The following is a 19,286-nucleotide window of genomic DNA, read 5'->3' on the forward strand; positions in this document are numbered from 1 at the left end:
AGTAATTTTAATACACCTGCATATAATTATAATCCCTGCCCTTGGAATCATCCCCCCATGCTGGGCCCCAACATGTACCTGGCAAGCTGCTCTTCGCTTGGGACTTCAAGGTTTCTTTGCCTATCTTGCTTTGGGCAACACCTGCGGTCATTAGCGCCAGGCTTCGCAGGCAGCACCACATCACTTTTAGGGGGGCTCACAGGCAGGTCTCTATGTACCAGACCGTAAGGGTTGCTTTTCAAGGGCTGCAGGGCTAGGGCTTGCTTAGGGAAGGGGAGAAGAGGCCTAAGGCAAGGGAAGTGGTTGCAGGGTGAGGGCTGTACTGGGAAAGGAAGGTATCCCAGGGTGTGTGTGGGAGCTCAAGCTGATCTGTGCAAGTGGCTTCAAGATGGTGAGGGCTGAGAGGTAGTTTCCAGCAGAGATGAAGCCAGATGGAGATGTGAAGGTGTGTGAGAGAGTGAATGATGATAATCTTTGAGTTGGCAGTGAGTGAGATGTCAGTGAATGTGTGATGGGCTTGTCAGTGTGTGAGTTTAGAGCGTTACAGTTGAGGTGGTTGCCTTACCTTGGCGGCATGGGATGAGATCATTCATCCTCTTTCTGTACCGGATGGCTAACATCTTCTGTGCAACGTGGGCACTGACCACCACTGCCACTGCCTTCCAAGCCAGAGTGGTGAGATTGCTGGACCCCCTGTGGTCAGATTGGGGGTGGAGAACATCCCTGTGTGCATGAAAATGAATGAGGTCTGATGATGTTTGCTCGAGCCTCTGTAAAACTGAAACCAGTGTTATCGTGCATGCTTAGGAGAATGTTGTAACAGTGTGTATTTTAATGAATCACTGTAACTTTTCAGGTTATGTCATTGTTGCAGTTTAAAAAGAAGCCTCGTCTGCTCTCTATGGTGGACATCAAAGATCCCATGGCGTTATTTTGAAGAAGAGTCGGGGATTACCTTTGTGTCCTGACCAATATTTATTCCTCAACCAGCATCATAACAATCCCAGATTATCTTGCCATTATCACATTGCTGTTTGTAGGGCCTTGCTGTGTGTAAATTGGCTGACGCATGTCCTACATCTCAACTGTAACAATGCTTGAGAACCACATAATTGGCTGTAAACACTTTGGAATGCCCTTGGTTGCAATAGGTGCAATATTAATGCAAGTCTTTTTTGCTTTGGTTGGATTTTTCAGAGTTCATACTGTAAAAATTTAATTTTTGTACCTCATACAGGTGAAATGATAAGTAGAGATGGATTTTAAAATGTTGCCTCATAATATGGAAAGTAAATGAAATGGATTGTACTGCTAAAGGTGTAACATAACCCTAAAGAGGTGAGGAAGTTGTAACTTACTCATAGTAAGGCAGCATCTAGAGCATTGTATTTAGTTTCGTACTCTTTTACAGGGAAAATGTAGAATTATTGGTAGGAGTACAGAAGAGAGATACAAGACTAATTTCTTAACATAGAGGGCTCAAGCATGAGGACAGATTACTCATCCCAGGTCTTTGCTGTCTAGCGAAGGATGGAGGGGTGGACTTGACAGGATGGACTTGAGTCCAGGAAAGTTCTTCTGATAGGTAGAGGATTCAGGTGCTAGAGAAATGCCATTTGATATCAATGATGATTTTAATTGCTCCATCATTTGTGACCATGCCTTCAGTGGCCAAGGCCCGAAGCTTTAGAATTTCCCCCCTAAATCTCTCCACGTCTCTTCTACCCCTCTCTCCTCCTTTAAGAAGCCCCTTAAGACCTACTCCTTTGGCCAAGCTCATCTGTTCAGTAACGTCTCATTTGGCTCGGTGTCCAATTTTGTTTGATTATGCTCCTGTAAAGTGCATTGGGAGGTTTTACTACATTAAGAGCACTTTAAAAATACGTTATTGTTATGGTGTTAAAAGAAAGTAGGAACATTTTTAGAGGGTGAATTATGGAGCAGATTGATAGCAAGGATGGTAGAACAGAAAATCATGCCAAGTTTTGAAAAAGGACTGGGTGAATTCCTGGTTATTACTTCCAATATTGTGATAAGGAAAAGATATATTTAGGAGCGTAGGTTAGATAGACAAATGATTTTTCCTAACAAAAATATTGTTAGTAAATCCCTCTTCCAGATGTTCTCCTCTGCTACTGTTGCAGTTCTACAGGCAATAAGGGCCTTATCTGTGACTTTGTCCATGCAGCCATTCTTCATGAGTAAGCTCGAGTATTGAGTCATTTGGCCATTGGATCCATCTTAGCTGATTTCAACCATTTGCTTTTCCAGCATGTATGTGCTTTTTCAGAAATGGGAGCAACCCATGGACTCTGGATGAATACATAGTTAAAATTGTTACTGTGCCACCATCAGTGTGGAATCCAGACACAGGACGAATTCCATAGCTCTGACAGACCAGCATATTGCAGAATCAGCACTTCTGCTTAAAGAGGCTTTGTGTAATGAAGATAGTATCAAGTATCCGCTACGCAAAATAAAATGTCCCACTGGTGTAAGTTGAAATGCTTGACAGTAAAGTGACAATGTAATGAAATCACCACAGTTCAAGTAACAAAAGGGCCAGCATCATGCTGTTGGAATTATATTAGAACTTTGGAATTGTTCTGCTCAACAACCATATGGATTTCTTTTGTAATCTTACTTTTTTCTTTATCCCTTTGAATAAATACCTAATCTTAAACCTGGAAAGAAGTTAAAGAATAGATAGTGCAACCAATTGGAGCTGAAAAACAAATATGATAGAGGATGAAGCAATGGAGAGGGTATTACATGTGTATTTAGCCTCACTTTTCATGGAGGCGTGTAGTAATGGGATTCAAAGCATACAAGAGGAGAAAGTAGAGCAATTAGAATGTGACAAATGCCCTGATGGCAAGCACCAGAGAATTTAAATCGAGACCACAAACTTTCAAAGTGGTGCCAGAGAACTGGAGGGTTGACTATGCTCTGTTCAAAAGGGGAAGAAGGAAATAAAACATGTGTCCACAGACCAATCAAATTTGGTAATGGGTAAGCTTCTAGATGCTATAATACAGGATAAAGTTTAGGTTTACTAAAAGCATGGGCAATCAGTGTAGATTCGTAAACGGCAAGTCATGTCTGCCAAATCTAATAGAATTTCTTGAGGAAATAACAGTGATGCGGGATCACCAAGATCGCCCACTTCCACTTCCCTAAAATCGTCCATCTCCACCCTGCTCACCTCCAAACTTGACTATTCCAATGCACTCATGACCAGCCTGTCTCATTCTACCATCCGTGACTTGACCTCATTCAAAACTCTGCCACCTATATCCTAACTCACACCAAGTCTCATTCACCTGTGCTTGATAACCAACATTGGCTCCCAGTCCAAAGATGTTTCAGTTTTAAAATTCTCTTACTTGTTTCAAATCCTTCCATGGCCTCACCCTCCCAATTTCTGTAATCTCCTACAACCCTCTGGGATCTCTGTGCACTTCCATTTCTGGCCTCTTGCGCATCCCCTATTTTTATCTGCCCACAATTGGTGGCTGTACCTTTAGCTACCTGGACCCTAAACTCTAGAATTTTTTCTCTAAATCTCTCTGCCTCTCTACCTCTCTTTCCTCTCCTGTAAGATGCTCCTTAAAATCTACCTCTTTGACCAGATTTTGGTCACTTGTCCTAATATCCCTTTATGTGGCTCAGTGTCAAATTTTGTTTGCCAACGCTCCAGTGAAGCATCTTTGTTTTTCCAAAATGAGGGTTCAAGTTTCTGCTCGAAGTAGCATAATCACAAATGTAAACTCTTCCATATGCTAGTGCAATCGGACACTATAATAGAGGGAATTTTATTTTAAAAAATCATGTTTAAAGGTAATAACCTGATGCTCTAATATTGCAGCTGAAAATAGGTCTATCACAAATAAGCATTTTTAATAAAAGTGCCACATTCACTATGAGTGATATCCTCATTTTAAATCACTGAAAATTACTTTTTAAATAACTTTGCAGAGCTAGTTTTAATGGTGAATGCTAATCGATTTCTTAGTAAACCAAATATTTTTTTAATGCTTTTGGGCACAAACTTCAGAAAGTTGCTATGCTTTATTTATTTATTTATTTCAATCTCGGAACATGGCCAGTTTTGTGGGCAGGCCAGCTTCCAGTGGATTTTTTTTAGACAAGTGTGATTTACGCTTAACATTTGTTTAAAATTCTCTGATTTTTTTTGCAATGGCTTGGTTGATTTCAACCCAATTCCAAACCAGCACAAAATCTAGGCCCTTATAAAGAGAAAGAAAAGCATTCATTTATATATTGCCATTCACGATTTCAGGATGTCCCAAAGTGCTTTATTCTCATTGAACTACTCTTGAAATTTAGTCACAATTATAATGTGGGAAAGACATCGGACAATTTGTGCACAGCAAGTCCCATAAACAGCAATTAAATAATAACCATATAATTTTTGTGCGCTCATGGATAAATATTGACCGTGCCACCTCCCCTGCCTTACTTTGAAGTAGTGCCATGAGATCTTTAACATCCACTGAGAGAGCAGACAGGGCCTCAGTTTAACATCTCATCCAAAAGAAACGTAATCTCTATATTTTAAAAAAATGAAATAATTGGTTTTATAAACAGGACCACAGCGTTCAAAAAGAAAGCAGTAATACTAAATCACTGAATCTTTACAGTGCAGAAGGAGACCATTTGGCCCATTGAGTCTGCATTGGCTCTCTGAAAGAGCTTTCTACCAAGTCCCACTCCCCTGCCTAACCCCCGTAACCCTGCACATTTTTTCTTTTCAGATAGCAAGTTAATTCACTTTTGAATATCTCGATCAAACATGCCTCCACCACCCTGTCATTGAGTTTGTTCCAGACTCAAACCATCCTCTGGATGAAAACATTTTCTTCACATGACTTTTACTCCTATTGTCAATTAATTTGAATCTGTGCCCCCTAGTTCTTGATACTCTCTTGAGTGGGAACAGTTTCTCGCTATTTACCCTGTCCATACCCCTCAGGATTTTGAATACCTCTAACAAGCCTCATCTCAGCCTTTTTTCTCCAAGGAAAACAGCCCCAACCTCTCCAATCTATCCTCATTGCCACAGTTCTTTATACCTGGAATCATTCTTGTGAATCTCCTCTATACTCTCTCCGATGCCTTCACATCCTTCCTCAAGTATGGCACCCAGAACAGGACACAGTATTTCAGATGAGGCCTAAGTAGTGTCTTATACAAGTTCAACATGACCTCCTTACTCTTGTACTCAATGCCCCTATTAATAAAGCCTAAGATACAATATGCTTTATTAACTGCTCTCTCAACATGCCCTGCCATCTTCAATGACTTATGTACATATACACTGAGGTCCCTCTGTTCCTGCACGTCCTTTAGAGCTACTCCCTAATCTCTACTAATCATTGGCAGTACTTCAGTGTACCCTGTTTTGGCATGGTTACATTTTTAGGTTAGATATTTTCTTGGGTACAGTATCATGGCCAGTTCAGTAGTTGTATCTCATTCTCCTAAGATCCAGACTGCACTTTTTACTGTACAATATCTAGGTAAATAATAGCAAGATCCAGGTGTCCTGTTACAAATTTGAGTCTACTGTCGATACCCTCCTGGATTCAGTGCCAACAATCGCTCCCATATGTAGATCACATGATCTTCACTTATCAGTTCTCACTGCCCAGTATCTAACTTACACCAGAGTGTAACCCAGGGATGTAACAGTCAATCCCCTTATGATCTGAACTGAACATTTGTGTCTTTTACAACTGACCCCATCTGCCTCTCTCAACTCCTGTAGCCTTTGTTGGTTCTGACTGTCAGTAAGTATTTCTGTCAATGTTTTATGTTTATGTTCACAGCCAGAAGGGAAGGATCGCTAGACCAACCTTGCCAAGAACCTGGGACCAGAGACTTCTCAATACAATTAGTGTGAGGTGTTTACAGGTTTAATAAAGCAGGCTAGTGAATCATTTATTGTTCACTGTCTTTGGGGAACTAACATCAAAGCCTAGCTTATTACCATTTTAGTTGCCTTTCATCATAGAAACATTGAAAGATTTATGGCGCAGAAGGAGGCCATTTGGCCCATCATTTCTGTGCTGACTGGCCACACTATCCAGTCTAATCCCACCTTCAGTCCATAGCCCTGTAGATTTCTACACACTAGATGACTACATTATTGTTTTTTTAAAATTTCAACGTAACTCTGTGGATAAATGGTCAAAGAAATAGATTATAACGGAGAACCCTTGCTTTGTACTCTGGCTGTTGGAATGTTACATATAGTGCCCTGTCATTCTCCTCTCTTCAATACACACCTGACAAACTGATTCAATAAGTGATTTTATTTATCCATGGCAAAGGGATGAACAGTAAACAATTTAATATGAAGTATACATTGCTCTAACCTTATCAATCCATAAAATAAAAAAGATGCCACTTGCTGCCTCTAAACCGAGATTATAAAATATAGATTCATTTCTTACCCTGTAGATAAAGCTACTGTCTGAAATCTAGCTCAGCTTTTATACTGGCCGGCTGAACACATTTAAAGCACTTTGAGCCCTTCTGATAACTGAGATGTCTATCTGAGGACTGCAACTATCCGATGACCTTGTCCTCTTCTCAGCTCTCAGACGCCATTGTCAATCACATCCACTGTCTGAGTGGTGCCTGATTGGTTGATCTGTGGCAACATGACATTGGATGAGGACTGCAACTCTACTGAGACAAAAGCAGTCGACAGCTGATGTCTCAATTGCGAACAGCCATTCATCAGTATCCTGGATTTCCAATCTTTCTTTGACTATCCCAAAAATGTTTGTCGTTGTATGTAATGGGTCTGATCGATTAAAAGTTAATACCTCAAGCAAAGCATTGTGTTCGCCATAAAAATCTGCACCTTTTCAGAGCCCTCTCCATAGTTTGTCTGAACTAAGCTGATGGTTATTAGTAAAAAATGTACTTTTGTGGTCTCGAGTGTTAATCGCGTACATGATGTTTTTAGCAGTACAGAATATAAGGTAACAGCACCACAAGCAAGAAAATATTTAGACAAAAATGCCAAGGCCTTGAAGAGACCGTCAGTGAGATTCAATAAAATAGTAGGCATGGGAGGCCTTAATCAGGAGGAGAGAATAGAGAACCTAGAAAAAAAATGGTTAAGAGGAGATCTGATAAACATGCTCAAAATTATCAGCCATTTTGATAAGATCAATGGAGAAAATACTTCCATTAGTCAGTGAGTCGGTAACCAGATGGCATAACTTCAATATTACCAAAATAAAATAAAGGTGAGGAGAATTTTGTTTTTACGCAGTGGGTTCTTTGGATGTGGATTGGAGAGACAGTGGTGCTGTTGGAAATCTTAACAGCTTTCCAAAAGGACAGTGGATAAATATTTGGAAAAAATAAAATCTTAAAAGGTTAAAGGGTAAGGGCAGGCAAGTGCAGTTAAGTGTAGAGCTTCTTCAGGGGGTTTGGCTCAGACATATTGGGCTTGCGTGGCTGTGATTTTATTACTATGGATGATATAAGCAGAAAAATGTTTAATATGTTTGTACGCATGCGGCAGAGGGGTCATGCTGCGAGCAGGAAGTTCGTCATGGTTGGAATTGTAAAAGCCCCCCTGCTCTGAGTCAGTCTTTATTTTGAATTGAAGGCTTAGAAAAGATTTTGAAAAACGACTTAAAAAAACATACAGATGCTGCCATCTTTCCCAGCTGATTCTGCTGGTACATTCAACCATGTTTCTGGTGGCAGACCTTTTCTAACGCTGTTATGTTCTACTATGCTTTGCTCGCAAACCGGTTGCACGCTTATCTATCGACAGGTGAGTCGATTACAATACACTGCAGATGCAGACCAATATGAAATGAAGCACATGCTGCTTATTTACACAAATAACAGAACACTAACATGGTGTGTGCTTCTCCAACCAGACCCAGCTCTAGACTAACATTAACATGGTAGCCCACGCTACACAGCTGTTGGGTCTTACAGTCACGTGGTCAATCTGCTCACGTTCTCTTAAAGGTGTATTACAGCTCAGATTACCACAAACGCCCTTGTGCCGCCTCATCATAGTTGCTGTAAAACAATCATAAACTATTTTTTAATCTCTACCTATTGCATTTTTGGGAGTCAATGAAAAATTCTGGGCGATTGGGATGTTAATGAGCTTAATAGCTTTTAATTTGTTATTTCAAAATGAAGAGTGGGCTGCACTTTCAATGCCTGCTTGCCTTCTGTAATTTGGGAGACTGGTGTGATGACGTTGTATTGCCGTCGCAACATCATCACGCCAAATTTTTCGTCAGCGCATGGAGGCAGTGTACCTGATTTGCAAACGTAAAATTCAGCCCATGGTCTATCACAGCTTCAGTGAGTCAATTTGCAACAAAATTATGGAGAAATATATTCTATTTACAAGGGAGTTGCTCATTTTCTATTTTAATGTTTACTCCAGCATTCTAGAAGAGGAATACCACGGGCATGGTTAGTAACAACACAGCACCGATGGGCATCGAACCAACCTATGAACACAGTTGTGCTGTTTGTTCCACAACAGGAGGCATGGGTGGTAGAAAGAATGGGCCGTTTTCACAGAATACTGGATCCAGTAAGTAATAACATGTATTGATTGAAGCAGACGATGTAAAGAGGGTGTTTTATTATTATCATGGGCCTTATAAATAGCTATAATCATTGACTTTTAATATTGACTTTATTGTTTGTTTCTATTTTGTTTTTGAAAATATTTATTAACTGAAAGCATTTTGATGCATTTTAAGTGTGTCTGCTAATAATGTGCCCTTGATCATGGCTTCAATGGTTTGTAACAGATTGATACTTTGGAGCTGCCTGACCCTGAAAGATACAGTATCAGCTTGGCAGTGCTTCACACTGAGCCAAAAATCAGCTTTCCAAGTTTGCAAGGCTCCAAGTTAACTCTTAAGCTTTTCCAACATACTAGCCAATATTACACAATGTTCATTTTTCACTATTCAGAAAGCCTGGGAGGTGCAAAGACCCTAAATAGTATGAGGCAAAAAATATTACGTATTAACCATATTAATTATTTACTATCTTTTTTTCAGATAGGGCTGGGAAAGTACTTCGAACAGAAAATACTTCCCCCTAGACTTCCTAAAACATGACGAGCCCTTTGTAATAGTTACCATTTCTTGAGGATTTGCATTGACAATTAATTTGTTGTACTCTGCAGTTGCATGAATGTTTAAAAAAAAAACTAGTGATCTGTAGACCACTGTTCAAAAATACGATAGCTATTTGGTTAATTTATTATCTGTCAGGATACATTTTCTTAGTCAGATAAGTTGAGGCTCCAGCAGATGCCTAGCTTTCGGAATTTGTTGTGCTTGCTAAATATTTTTGACTTTCAAAACCATTTTAAAAAAGGTTCTTATCAATTTGCTGAAAACAAAACATGAAATAGTTTTTTTAAAAAACTTTGCTAATCAAGGAAATACATGAATTCAAAGCAAATTCTTGGGAATATCATTAGGTTCTGTTTTAGAGAGTAGTTGTGATTTCAGGAGAAATATCCATGCCTGTCACAATCTTTCAGCGCCTTATGAAACTCTTCCTGAAATTGCATCAAATTCATTGAATGATAAACATTCTACAAATAAATGCTGAAAATTTAGGCCAGTTAGCTTAACATCTGTCATAGGGAAAATGTTAGAAGCTATTATTAAGGATGTTATAGCAGGGCACTTAGATAAATTCAGGGTAATCAGGCAGAGCCAACATGGTTTTGTTCAAGGGAATTCATATTAACCAATTTATTGGAGTTCTTGAGGAAGTAACATGTGCTGTGGATAAAGGGGAACCTGTGGATGTGCTGTACTTAGATTTCCAGAAGGCATTTGATAAGTTGCCACATCAAAGGTTACTGCGGAAAATAAAAGCTTATGGTGAAGGATGTAACGTATTGGCATGGATAGAAGATTGGCTATCTAACAGAAAACAAAGTTGGCATAAATGGATCTTTTCTGGTTAGCAGGATGTAACGAGTGGTGTGCCACAGGGATTAATGCTGGGGCCTCAACTTCTAACAATTTATGTAAATAACTTGGATGAAGGGACTGAAGGTATGGTTGCTAAATTTGTTGATGACACAAAGATACGAAGAAAGTAAGCTGTGAAGAGTACATAAGGAGGCTACAAAGGGATAGGTTAAGTGAGTGGGCAAAGGTTCGACAAATGGAGTATGATGTGGGAAAATGTGAAATTGTCCATTTTGGCAGGAAGAATAAGAGCTCAGTTCAGAGGGATCTGGGTGTCCTAGTACATGCATCACAAAAGACAAGTATGCAGGTACAGTAAGTAATTAGGAAAGCTAATAGAATGTGATCGTTTATTGTGAGGGGAATTGAGTACAAAAGTAGGGAAGTTATGCTTCACTTGTATGGGGCACTGATGAGACTGCATCTCGAATGCTGTGTACAGTATTGGTCTCCTTATTTAAGGAAAAATGTAGATGCATTAGAAGCAGATCAAAGAAAGTTTACTAGACTAATAGCAGGAATGTGCGGATTGTCTTGTGAGGAGATATTGGACGGGTTAGACTTGTATCCACTGGAGTTTAGAAGAGTAAGAGGCAACTTAATTGAAACCTTTAAGATCCTGAGGGGCCTTGACAGGGTGGATATGGAGAGGACGTTTCCTCTTATGGGAGAATCTAGAACTAGGAGTCACTATTTTAAAATAAGAGGTCACTCATTTAAGACAGAGATGAGGAGAATTTTTTCTCTGAGGGTCATGAGTCTTTGGAACTCTCCTCTCAAAAGGTAGTGAATCAGAGTCTGCATATTTTTAAGGCAGAGCTAGATAGATTCTTGATCAACAAGCGGATGAAAGGTTTTCGGGGTAGGCAGGAATGTGGGGTTGAGGTTACAATCAGATCAGCCATGATCTTATTGAATGGTGGAGTAGGCTCAAAGGGCCAAGTGGCCTACTCCTGCTTCTAATTCGTATGTTCGTATGCATGTTCTTATACTACGGTTCATAGTCTTTGAAAATGCTATTATCTCTAATTTTATGCAACACTTGTATGAAACTTCTAAAGAAAGATCTACGGAACTGGTCCGCTGATATTCACAGAATTTAAACATGTATCTAGATTGAAGCATTGGGTAGAATCTTCCCGGCCCCATGAAAGCGGATTTGGAAGTGGGGCAGAGAACAAAATTTGCACATCCTGTAGGCTCCCTGACCTATTCCCGCCTCCAAGCGATCTTGCCTTGTATGGTGTCAGCACAGCAGTGGCAGGTAGCCAATTAGCTCCATTAAGAGACCAATTGAGGACAAGTTGCTGATGCTACCAGGAGCTCCCCAATGTCAGACTGGCCCCTGCTGAGTCAGGAGGGCCACTGGGGCCTCCTATCATTTGGCTTCCTTAATGTGCAACAAAAGTGTGAAGATCACAGCCTCAGCCATAACCCTGCCACTGGAAGGATTTTCCCCTCCACGCTGACGGCCCTACAAGCTATAAGCCTCTGGTTTTTTCCAAATATTAGCCAAGTTTTAATGAATGTGCCCTCATGCCCCCCTACCTGCCTCTGGCGCTCGCCTCTTCTGGTGGGGCTGCCACCCATCCAGTGCTGTGGGCCCTCTTATTGGGTCTCCCACCTCGAAAACAAGCCCACAGTCCTTAACAGGCCTCCTCCAATTTCCCTTCCTAATTAAGTGGTTTGCCTCCTGAAAGACTCCAACTGTCAGTGCACCTCTGACCCATGCAGGGTCAAGACGCAGAAATAGTCCAGACGCCTGAAATTTTTCAAAGGGCGTAAGATTCTACCGAACACTTGTGATTGTTGACTTCGTTTTGTGCTAAGATTTAGATATTTGAAGGTTGTAGGGAGAGTTTTACTATTGCATATTATCTATATGGATTTGCAGCAAGAGATGATTGACCTGTAAAAGTCCATTGCTGCCCATTGTAGTACAAGGATCCAAACCAAAAGGGCTCAGGTTTGTTCCCTGGTGTGTGCTGAGTGAGCTGATCTTACCAGGACAACAGCCAAAGAAATTGGCTTCAGTACTTGTGGTCCGGAGAGTGAATACAGCCAGCGTTCCTGCTCCTGATTGCCTTCCAGGGATCCTGGAAAATGTGTCTTTGAGAATGTGATGACTGAGTTCAGCTTTGAATTCCTCACCAGTTTAGTAGCCTTCCGATGTGACCCACCTATTAAAGCAAATAGTAATAAAAAAAAGATTAAGCACTGTACCAGTGGAAAACAAAACACAGTCAGGCGTTGTTGCACAGGACCAAACCATTTGGCCACATTACTGCTGGGAAATTTTGCCTTAAATGTCATCACCACCACACTTATAAGAGCTACAGGAACTGCAAACTAAATCATTGATATTTGCATGATATCTTAAGTTATTTTTTGATGCCATTTTCAGGTTTTTATCCCCTTTACCTTCCCTTTTCTGGAAGCATCTACTATTTTTAGAATTAATTTCTTGGTTGCTAGGTACCCCCGCTTCCTTATTGGACTTGCTTAATGTGGGAGCGTGGTTTCCAAGTGTTGGCAATTTGGGTCCTGTCGTCAACCCTTGTTTTAGCATGATAGCAACACTGGATGTAGATCGGAAGTTGGAATTCAGCTAATATTTCTGAACCTCAGCCCAAATGCACCAAGATCATAATGTAACTTCCCAGTTGACAAGAATCTCTGTGAATTTGTCTAGCTCCACTGAATCAGGATCGATGTCTGATCTTGGAAACACTGGTTGTAAAATTCATTACTTGACCTTTCTTCACTCCCAAACTGAGCATTTTGAGTGTTTATTTTCTGTCTTAATTCTCTCTTAATACTAATTATATGGCAGATTTAACTTATTTTCTGAGTACTTCACAGATTCATGAAACATGATATAATTTTAAAAATATATTCTGTGAATTAACTGACATGATGACTATAACATTAATGAGTTATGGTTATTTTAGTGTTTGGAATATGAGTCATATCCTGTGAATCTACCATGTGCCCTGATTGTGAATTGAGTCAGGAAAGTAGGATTGTGAGAATTATGTTAAATGATTGCTTTAATTGTGGACTGGCTGACGATTGCAGCCTCCTGTAACATCACTGAGCTGTTCTCTCACAAGTGCTGATTATTGTAGATTATGCAATGATACACATTGATGAAAAAAATTGAACCTTCTAAACATCTTTGTTTCTTACTCCCTTAGCTTGACGACAGGAGGTGCACTCCCTATCTTTGCAGTGCCAGGCTGTGGCATTTGTCAGGGTTCATTCCATCATTAAGATGCCAATGCTTACGTTAATTAAGCTTCTAAGAACCCCCTATTAATGAATGGACTCTTTTTCTCTCTCTCTTGCGCTCCCTCTCTCTCTCTGTCTCGCTCTTGCTCTCTCCTCCTCTCTCTCATACAGAGAGAACTTTTCTGCCTGTCCTATGCTGCTGTTACACTTTTTTTGCATATGTCTCCTATTAACTTTCCTGCTGTTTCTGTGAAGGTTTGGTCTCAGTTCAAATGTTCAGTAGCTTAAAATTCCCTTACACTTGTCGATATTTTAAGATATTACAATTTAAGAATCATACTCCTCTATTTGACAAATGGACAGAAAGCAAAAGTATTACAATGTAAAGACAAAATCAATAGTGATATGATATTAGCAAATTTAAAATTAACTTGGTTACCTATTTCCTTATCTTCTGTTATGTGGAACACATGGAAATGAGCAATGTGTACAACAATCGCAATTATATAAACGCCTTTAACATATTATATGTCCCAAGATACTTTACAGATGATTGGATGCCGAGCACAGGGAGAGTTTGGGAAAGGTGAAGGAAAGCCAAGTCAAAAAGATGAGTTTTGATAAGATTTTTAAAGGCAGACTGAGATGTAGAGAGGTGGAGCAATTTCAGGAATGGGTTCCAGCAACTGGAGCTCTACTACCAGTAGTGAAATAAAGGGAGGAGGCAGAGAAGCCCAGATTTGAAGGACCAAAGGGTGCAGGCAGGTAAGTGTGGTTGGAGAACTTTGCAGACATAGAGGTGTGTGAGGTAATGAGGAATTTGAAAATAAGAATGAGAATACTAAATTGGATTTGTTGGGGACAGGAGGCCAATGTGGGCCAGTGAGGACAGGGATGATGGGAGTGTGGGGGGCGGGACACAGGCAGATGTATTTTAGACAAGTTGGATTTTATGGAGAATGGAGACAGGAAAACGTAGCAAGTGGGTTATTGGAGTAATTGAATCTGTTGAAGATGGACACTTTTGCAAAGGTGGAAGTAAGATGATGTCAGAACATAGAAATTGCTAGACTGAAAAAGAACAAAGTCCATTTAGTTTGCCCTCAACCATCCTTATAATCACATGATATAATAATAATGAAGTAGTAGTGAAATTAGAAGGCAGGAGAAACAAAGCAGAGCATTGAGTAAGATGCTTAGAAAGCAGAATTATGTCAAAAAGTCAAAGTTAAGGGCACTCTGCGCGCAGCATTCTCAATATGGTAGATGATCTAAAGGCACAAATAGAGGTAAATAGCTATGATATGATTGCTATTACGGAAATATGGCTGCATGGTGACCAAGACTGGGAACTGAATATTCAAGGACATTTTACGTTTAGGAAGGACAGACAACAGGAGGTGGAGTTGTGCTGATAATAAGGGATCAGATCAGATCAGATCTGATCTGAAGAACAATATGTGGAATCAGTTTGGTTGGAGCTAAGAAACAGCAAAGGGCAGCAGACAATGGTTGGAGTTTTTATAGGCCACCAAACAGTAGTGGTAATATGGGGCATGGTATTAATCAGGAGATGAGAGAATCGTGTAGCGTGGGCAATACAGTAATCATGGTGACTTCAGTCTGCATATAGACTGGGTAAACCAATTGAGCACAATTTTGTTTTTATTCATTCACGGGATGTGGGCTTTGCTGGCTGGGTCAGCATTTATTGCCCATCCCAAATTGCCTTGAGAAGGTGGTGGGGAGCTGCCTTCTCAAACCGCTGAAGTCCATGTGGTGTAGGTACACCTACAGTGCTGTTAGGAAGGGAGTTCCAGGATTTAAACCCAGCGACAGTGAAGGAACGGCGATATACTTCCAAGTCAGGATGGTGAGTGACTTGGAGGGGAACTTCCCATCTCTCTGCTGCCCTTGTTCTTCTAGATGGTAGTGGTCATGGGTATGGAAGGTGCTGCCTAAGGAGCCTTCATGAATTCCTGCAGCGCATCTTGTTGATAGTACTATACTAATGCTGTGGAAGACAAGTTTCTGGAGTGTGTTCAGGATGGTTTTCTACAGCATTATGTTGAGGAGCCGACTAGAGGACAGGCTATTTTAGATCTAGTATTATGTAATGAAAAAGGGCTAATTAATAATCTTGTTGTAAAAGAACCTTTAGGGATGAGTGACCACAATATGATAGGATTTTACATTATGTTTGAAAATTAGGTAGTTCACTCTGAAGCAAGGGCATTAAGGTTGAATAAAGGAAATTATGAACGCATGTTGAACGAATACTTCACATCTGTCTTCACCCAAGAGAATGAGGATGAAGGTATGGAACTCTGGGAGAGAGACTGCGAGCAAATTGATATAGGGAGTGACAAGGTATTGGAGGTGTTGGCCGGCTTAAAAGTGGGCAAATCTCCAGGTCCGGATGATTTGTGCCCCAGACTGCTAAGGGAGGAAATCGCAAGGGCTCTGACCCAAATTTTTAATTCGTCTCTGGCCACGGGGGAGGTGCCAGAGGACTGGAGAACAGCTAATGTGGTTCTGCTATTTAAGAAAGGTTGAAGAGATAAGCCAGGGAACAACAGACCAGTGAGTTTCACATCAGTGGTAGGGAAACTATTGGAGAAAATTCTGAAGGAGAGAATCTATCTCCACTTGGAGAGGCAAGGTTTGATCAGGGATAGTCAGCATGGCTTTGTCAGAGGGAGGTCATGCCTAACAAATTTGATTGAATTTTTTGAGGAGGTGACCAGGTGTGTAGATGAAGGTAGTGCAGTTGATGTAGTTTATATGGATTTCAGCAAAGCCTTTGACAAGGTCCCACATGGAAGACTTATAAAGAAAGCAAATGCACATGGGATACAGGGTAATTTGATAAGGTGGATTCAAAATTGGCTTATTTGGAGGAGTCAGAGGGTGATGACAGAAGACTGCTTTAGTGACTGGAAGCCAGTGTCCCGTGGCGTACCACAGGGACCTGTGCTGGGTTTCCTATTATTCGTCATTTATATAAACAACATAGATGACTATGTGGGAGGTAGGATTAGTAAGTTTGCGGATGACACAAAGATTGGCTGGGTGGTTAACAGTGAGGATGAGTGTCTTGGGCTACGGGAAGATATAGACGGGATGGTCAAGTGGGCAGATTAGTGGCAGATGGAATTTAACCCTGAAAAGTGTGAGGTGATACACTTTGGAAGGAGTAATTTGACAAGGAAACATTCAGTGAATGGCACGACTCTAGGAAGTTCTGAGGAACAAAGGGACCTTGGCTTGTGTGTCCATAGATCTCTGAAGGCGGAGGGGCATGTTAGTGGGGTGGTGAAAAAGGCATATGGGACACTTGCCTTTATCAACCTAGGCATAGATTACAAAAGTAGGGAGATCATGTTGGAGTTGTATAGAACCTTGGTGAGGTCACAGCTGGAGTACTGTGTGCAGTTCTGGTTGCCACATTATAGGAAGGATGTGATTGCACTGGAGGGGGTGCAGAGGAGATTCACCAGGATGTTGCCTGGGATGAAACATTTAAGTTATGAAGAGAGGTTGGATAGACTTGGGTTGTTTTCGTTGGAACAGAGAAGACTGAAGGGCGACCTGATCGAGGTGTATGAGATTATAAGGGACATGGATAGGGAGCAGCTGTTCCCCTTAGTTGAGGGTCAGTCACGAGGGGACACAAGCTCATGGTGAGGGGCAGGAGGTTTAGGGGGATGTGAGGAAAAACATTCTTACCCAGAGGGTGGTGACGGTCTGGAATGCGCTGTCTGGGAGGGTGGTGGAGGCGGGTTGCCTCACGTCCTTTAAAAAGTGCCTGGATGAGCACTTGGCACGTCATAACATTCAAGGCCATGGGCCAAATGCTGGTAAATGGGATTAGGTAGGTAGGTCAGGTGCTTCTCACGTGTCGGTGCAGACTTGATGTGCCGAAGGGCCTCTTCTGCACTGTGTGATTCTGTGATGAAAGATAAATTGGTTGAGGCGGATTGGGAAAATACATTAAAAGGTATGACTGTACATAGGCAATGGATAGTCTTCAAAGAACTATTTCATAGCTTACAGCACCTATACATTCCTTCAAGGTGCAAAAACCCCAAAAAAGTCAGTCAACCGTGGCTGACAAAGGAAGTTAAGGATGATATAAGATTAAAAGAAAAGGCTTATAAAGTTTCCAGAAGTAGTAGATTGAGATGTTTTTAGAATACAGCAAAGGAAGACCAAGAAACTGGTAGAGAAAGAGAGAATAGAATATGAATGCAATCTAGCAAAAAACATAAAAATGGACTGTAAAAGCTTCCATAGGTGTGTAAAAAGGAAGCGTTTGGCTAAGACAAATGTGGGTCCATTACAGGCAGAGTCAGGAGAATTCATAATGGGGAATAGAGAAATGGCAGAGAAGCTAAATGATTACTTTGTGTCTGTTTTCACTGAGGAAGATACAGTATATCTCCCAGATTTAGAGATCTAAGGGACCAGGGAAAATGAGGAGTTGAAGGAAATTAGTATAAGTAAGAAGTTTGTATTAGAGAAATTATTGGGACTGAAAGTTGATAAGCCCCCAGGACCTGATATTCCGCATCCCAGAATGTTGAAAGAGGTTGCTATAGAGATAGTGGATGCATTGGTGATCATTCCAAAATTCCATAGATTCTGGAATAGTTACTAAAGATTGGAAGATAGCAAATGTCACCCCACTATTAAGGGAGGGAGAGAGAAAACAGGGAACTACAGACCTGTTAGCCTTACATGAGTAGTAGGGCAAATTCTAGAAACTGTTATAAAGGATGTGATAAATGGATACTTGGATAATCATGATCTGTTTGGGTATAGTCAGCATAGATTTGCAAATGGGAAATCATGTTTGATGAACTTGTTGGAGTTTTTGAGGATGTTGGTAACAAAATTGATAAAGGAGAGTCGATGGACGTAGTATACTTGGATTTTCAGAAGGCTTTTGATAAAGTCCCCCATAGGAGGTTGATTAACAAAATAAAAGCACATGGAATAGGAGGCAATATACTGGCATGGATTAAGCATTGGCTAACAGAAAACAGAGAGTAGGAATAAGTGGGTCATTCTCACATTGGTAGGCTGTGACTAGTGGGGTACCGCAAGGATCAGTACTTGGGCCCCAGCTGTTTACAATATATATCAATGATTTGGATGTAGGGACCAAATGTAATATTTCCGAGTTCGCGGATGATACAAAGCTAGGTGGGAATGTGCGTTGGGAGGAAGATGTAAAGCGTCCACAGGAGGATTTGGTGAGTGGACAAGAGCAAAGCAGATGGAATATAATGTGGAAAAATGTGAGATTATCCACTATGGTAGAAGTAACAGATATGCAGAGTATTTTCTAAATGGTAAGAGATTAGAAAGTGTAGATGTACAAAGGGACCTGGATGTCCTTGTCCATAAGTCATTGAAAGCTAACATGCAGGTGCAGCAGGCAATTAGGAAAGCTAATGGAATGTTAGCCTTTATCACAAGAGGATTTGAATACAGGAATAGCGAAGTCTTGCTTCAATTGTATAGAAGCTTGGTTAGACCGCACCTCGAGTACTGTGTGTAGTTTTGGACCTTTTACCTCAGGAAGAATGTTATTGCCATAGCTGGAGTGCAATGAAGGTTCACCAGACTTGTTCTGGGGATGGCGGGACTGTCTCATGAAGAGAGATTGGGGAAACTGGGCTTGTATTCTCTAGAGTTTCGAAGAAGGAGAGGTGATCTCCTTCTACAAAATACTTAAAGGAATAGATGCAGATAAGATGTTTTCCTTGGTTGGGGAGTCTAGAACCAGGGGACACAATTTCAAAATAAGGGGGAAACCACTTAGGATCGAGATGAGGAAAGATTTCTTTACTCAGAGGGTTGTGAATCTTTGTAATTCTCTACCTTAGAGAAGTTTGGTCATTGTGTATGTTTAAGGTAGAGATTGATAGATTTCTGAGTAATAATAATGTAAGGGGTTATGGGGATGGTGTGGGTGAAAGGCATTGAGGTGTTCGATCAGCAATGATCGTATTGAATGGCAGA

The 19,286-nt window shown here is 40.8% G+C and overlaps 1 protein-coding gene across 1 annotated transcript in view; it reads left to right on the forward strand.

The window, feature by feature from the left end:
* stoml2 (stomatin (EPB72)-like 2) overlaps nucleotides 1–19,286 on the forward strand; it is a 64,394-nt gene that overhangs the window by 12,376 nt on the left and 32,732 nt on the right. Inside the window, exon 2 of the mRNA XM_078550443.1 lies at nucleotides 8,462–8,614. Within this exon, the coding sequence (XP_078406569.1) occupies nucleotides 8,462–8,614 (153 nt within the window). The remainder of the gene's footprint in view (nucleotides 1–8,461; nucleotides 8,615–19,286) is intronic.

Source organism: Cetorhinus maximus, chromosome 1 (assembly GCF_964194155.1).
Source record: "Cetorhinus maximus chromosome 1, sCetMax3.hap1.1, whole genome shotgun sequence".
NCBI lineage: Eukaryota > Metazoa > Chordata > Chondrichthyes > Lamniformes > Cetorhinidae > Cetorhinus > Cetorhinus maximus.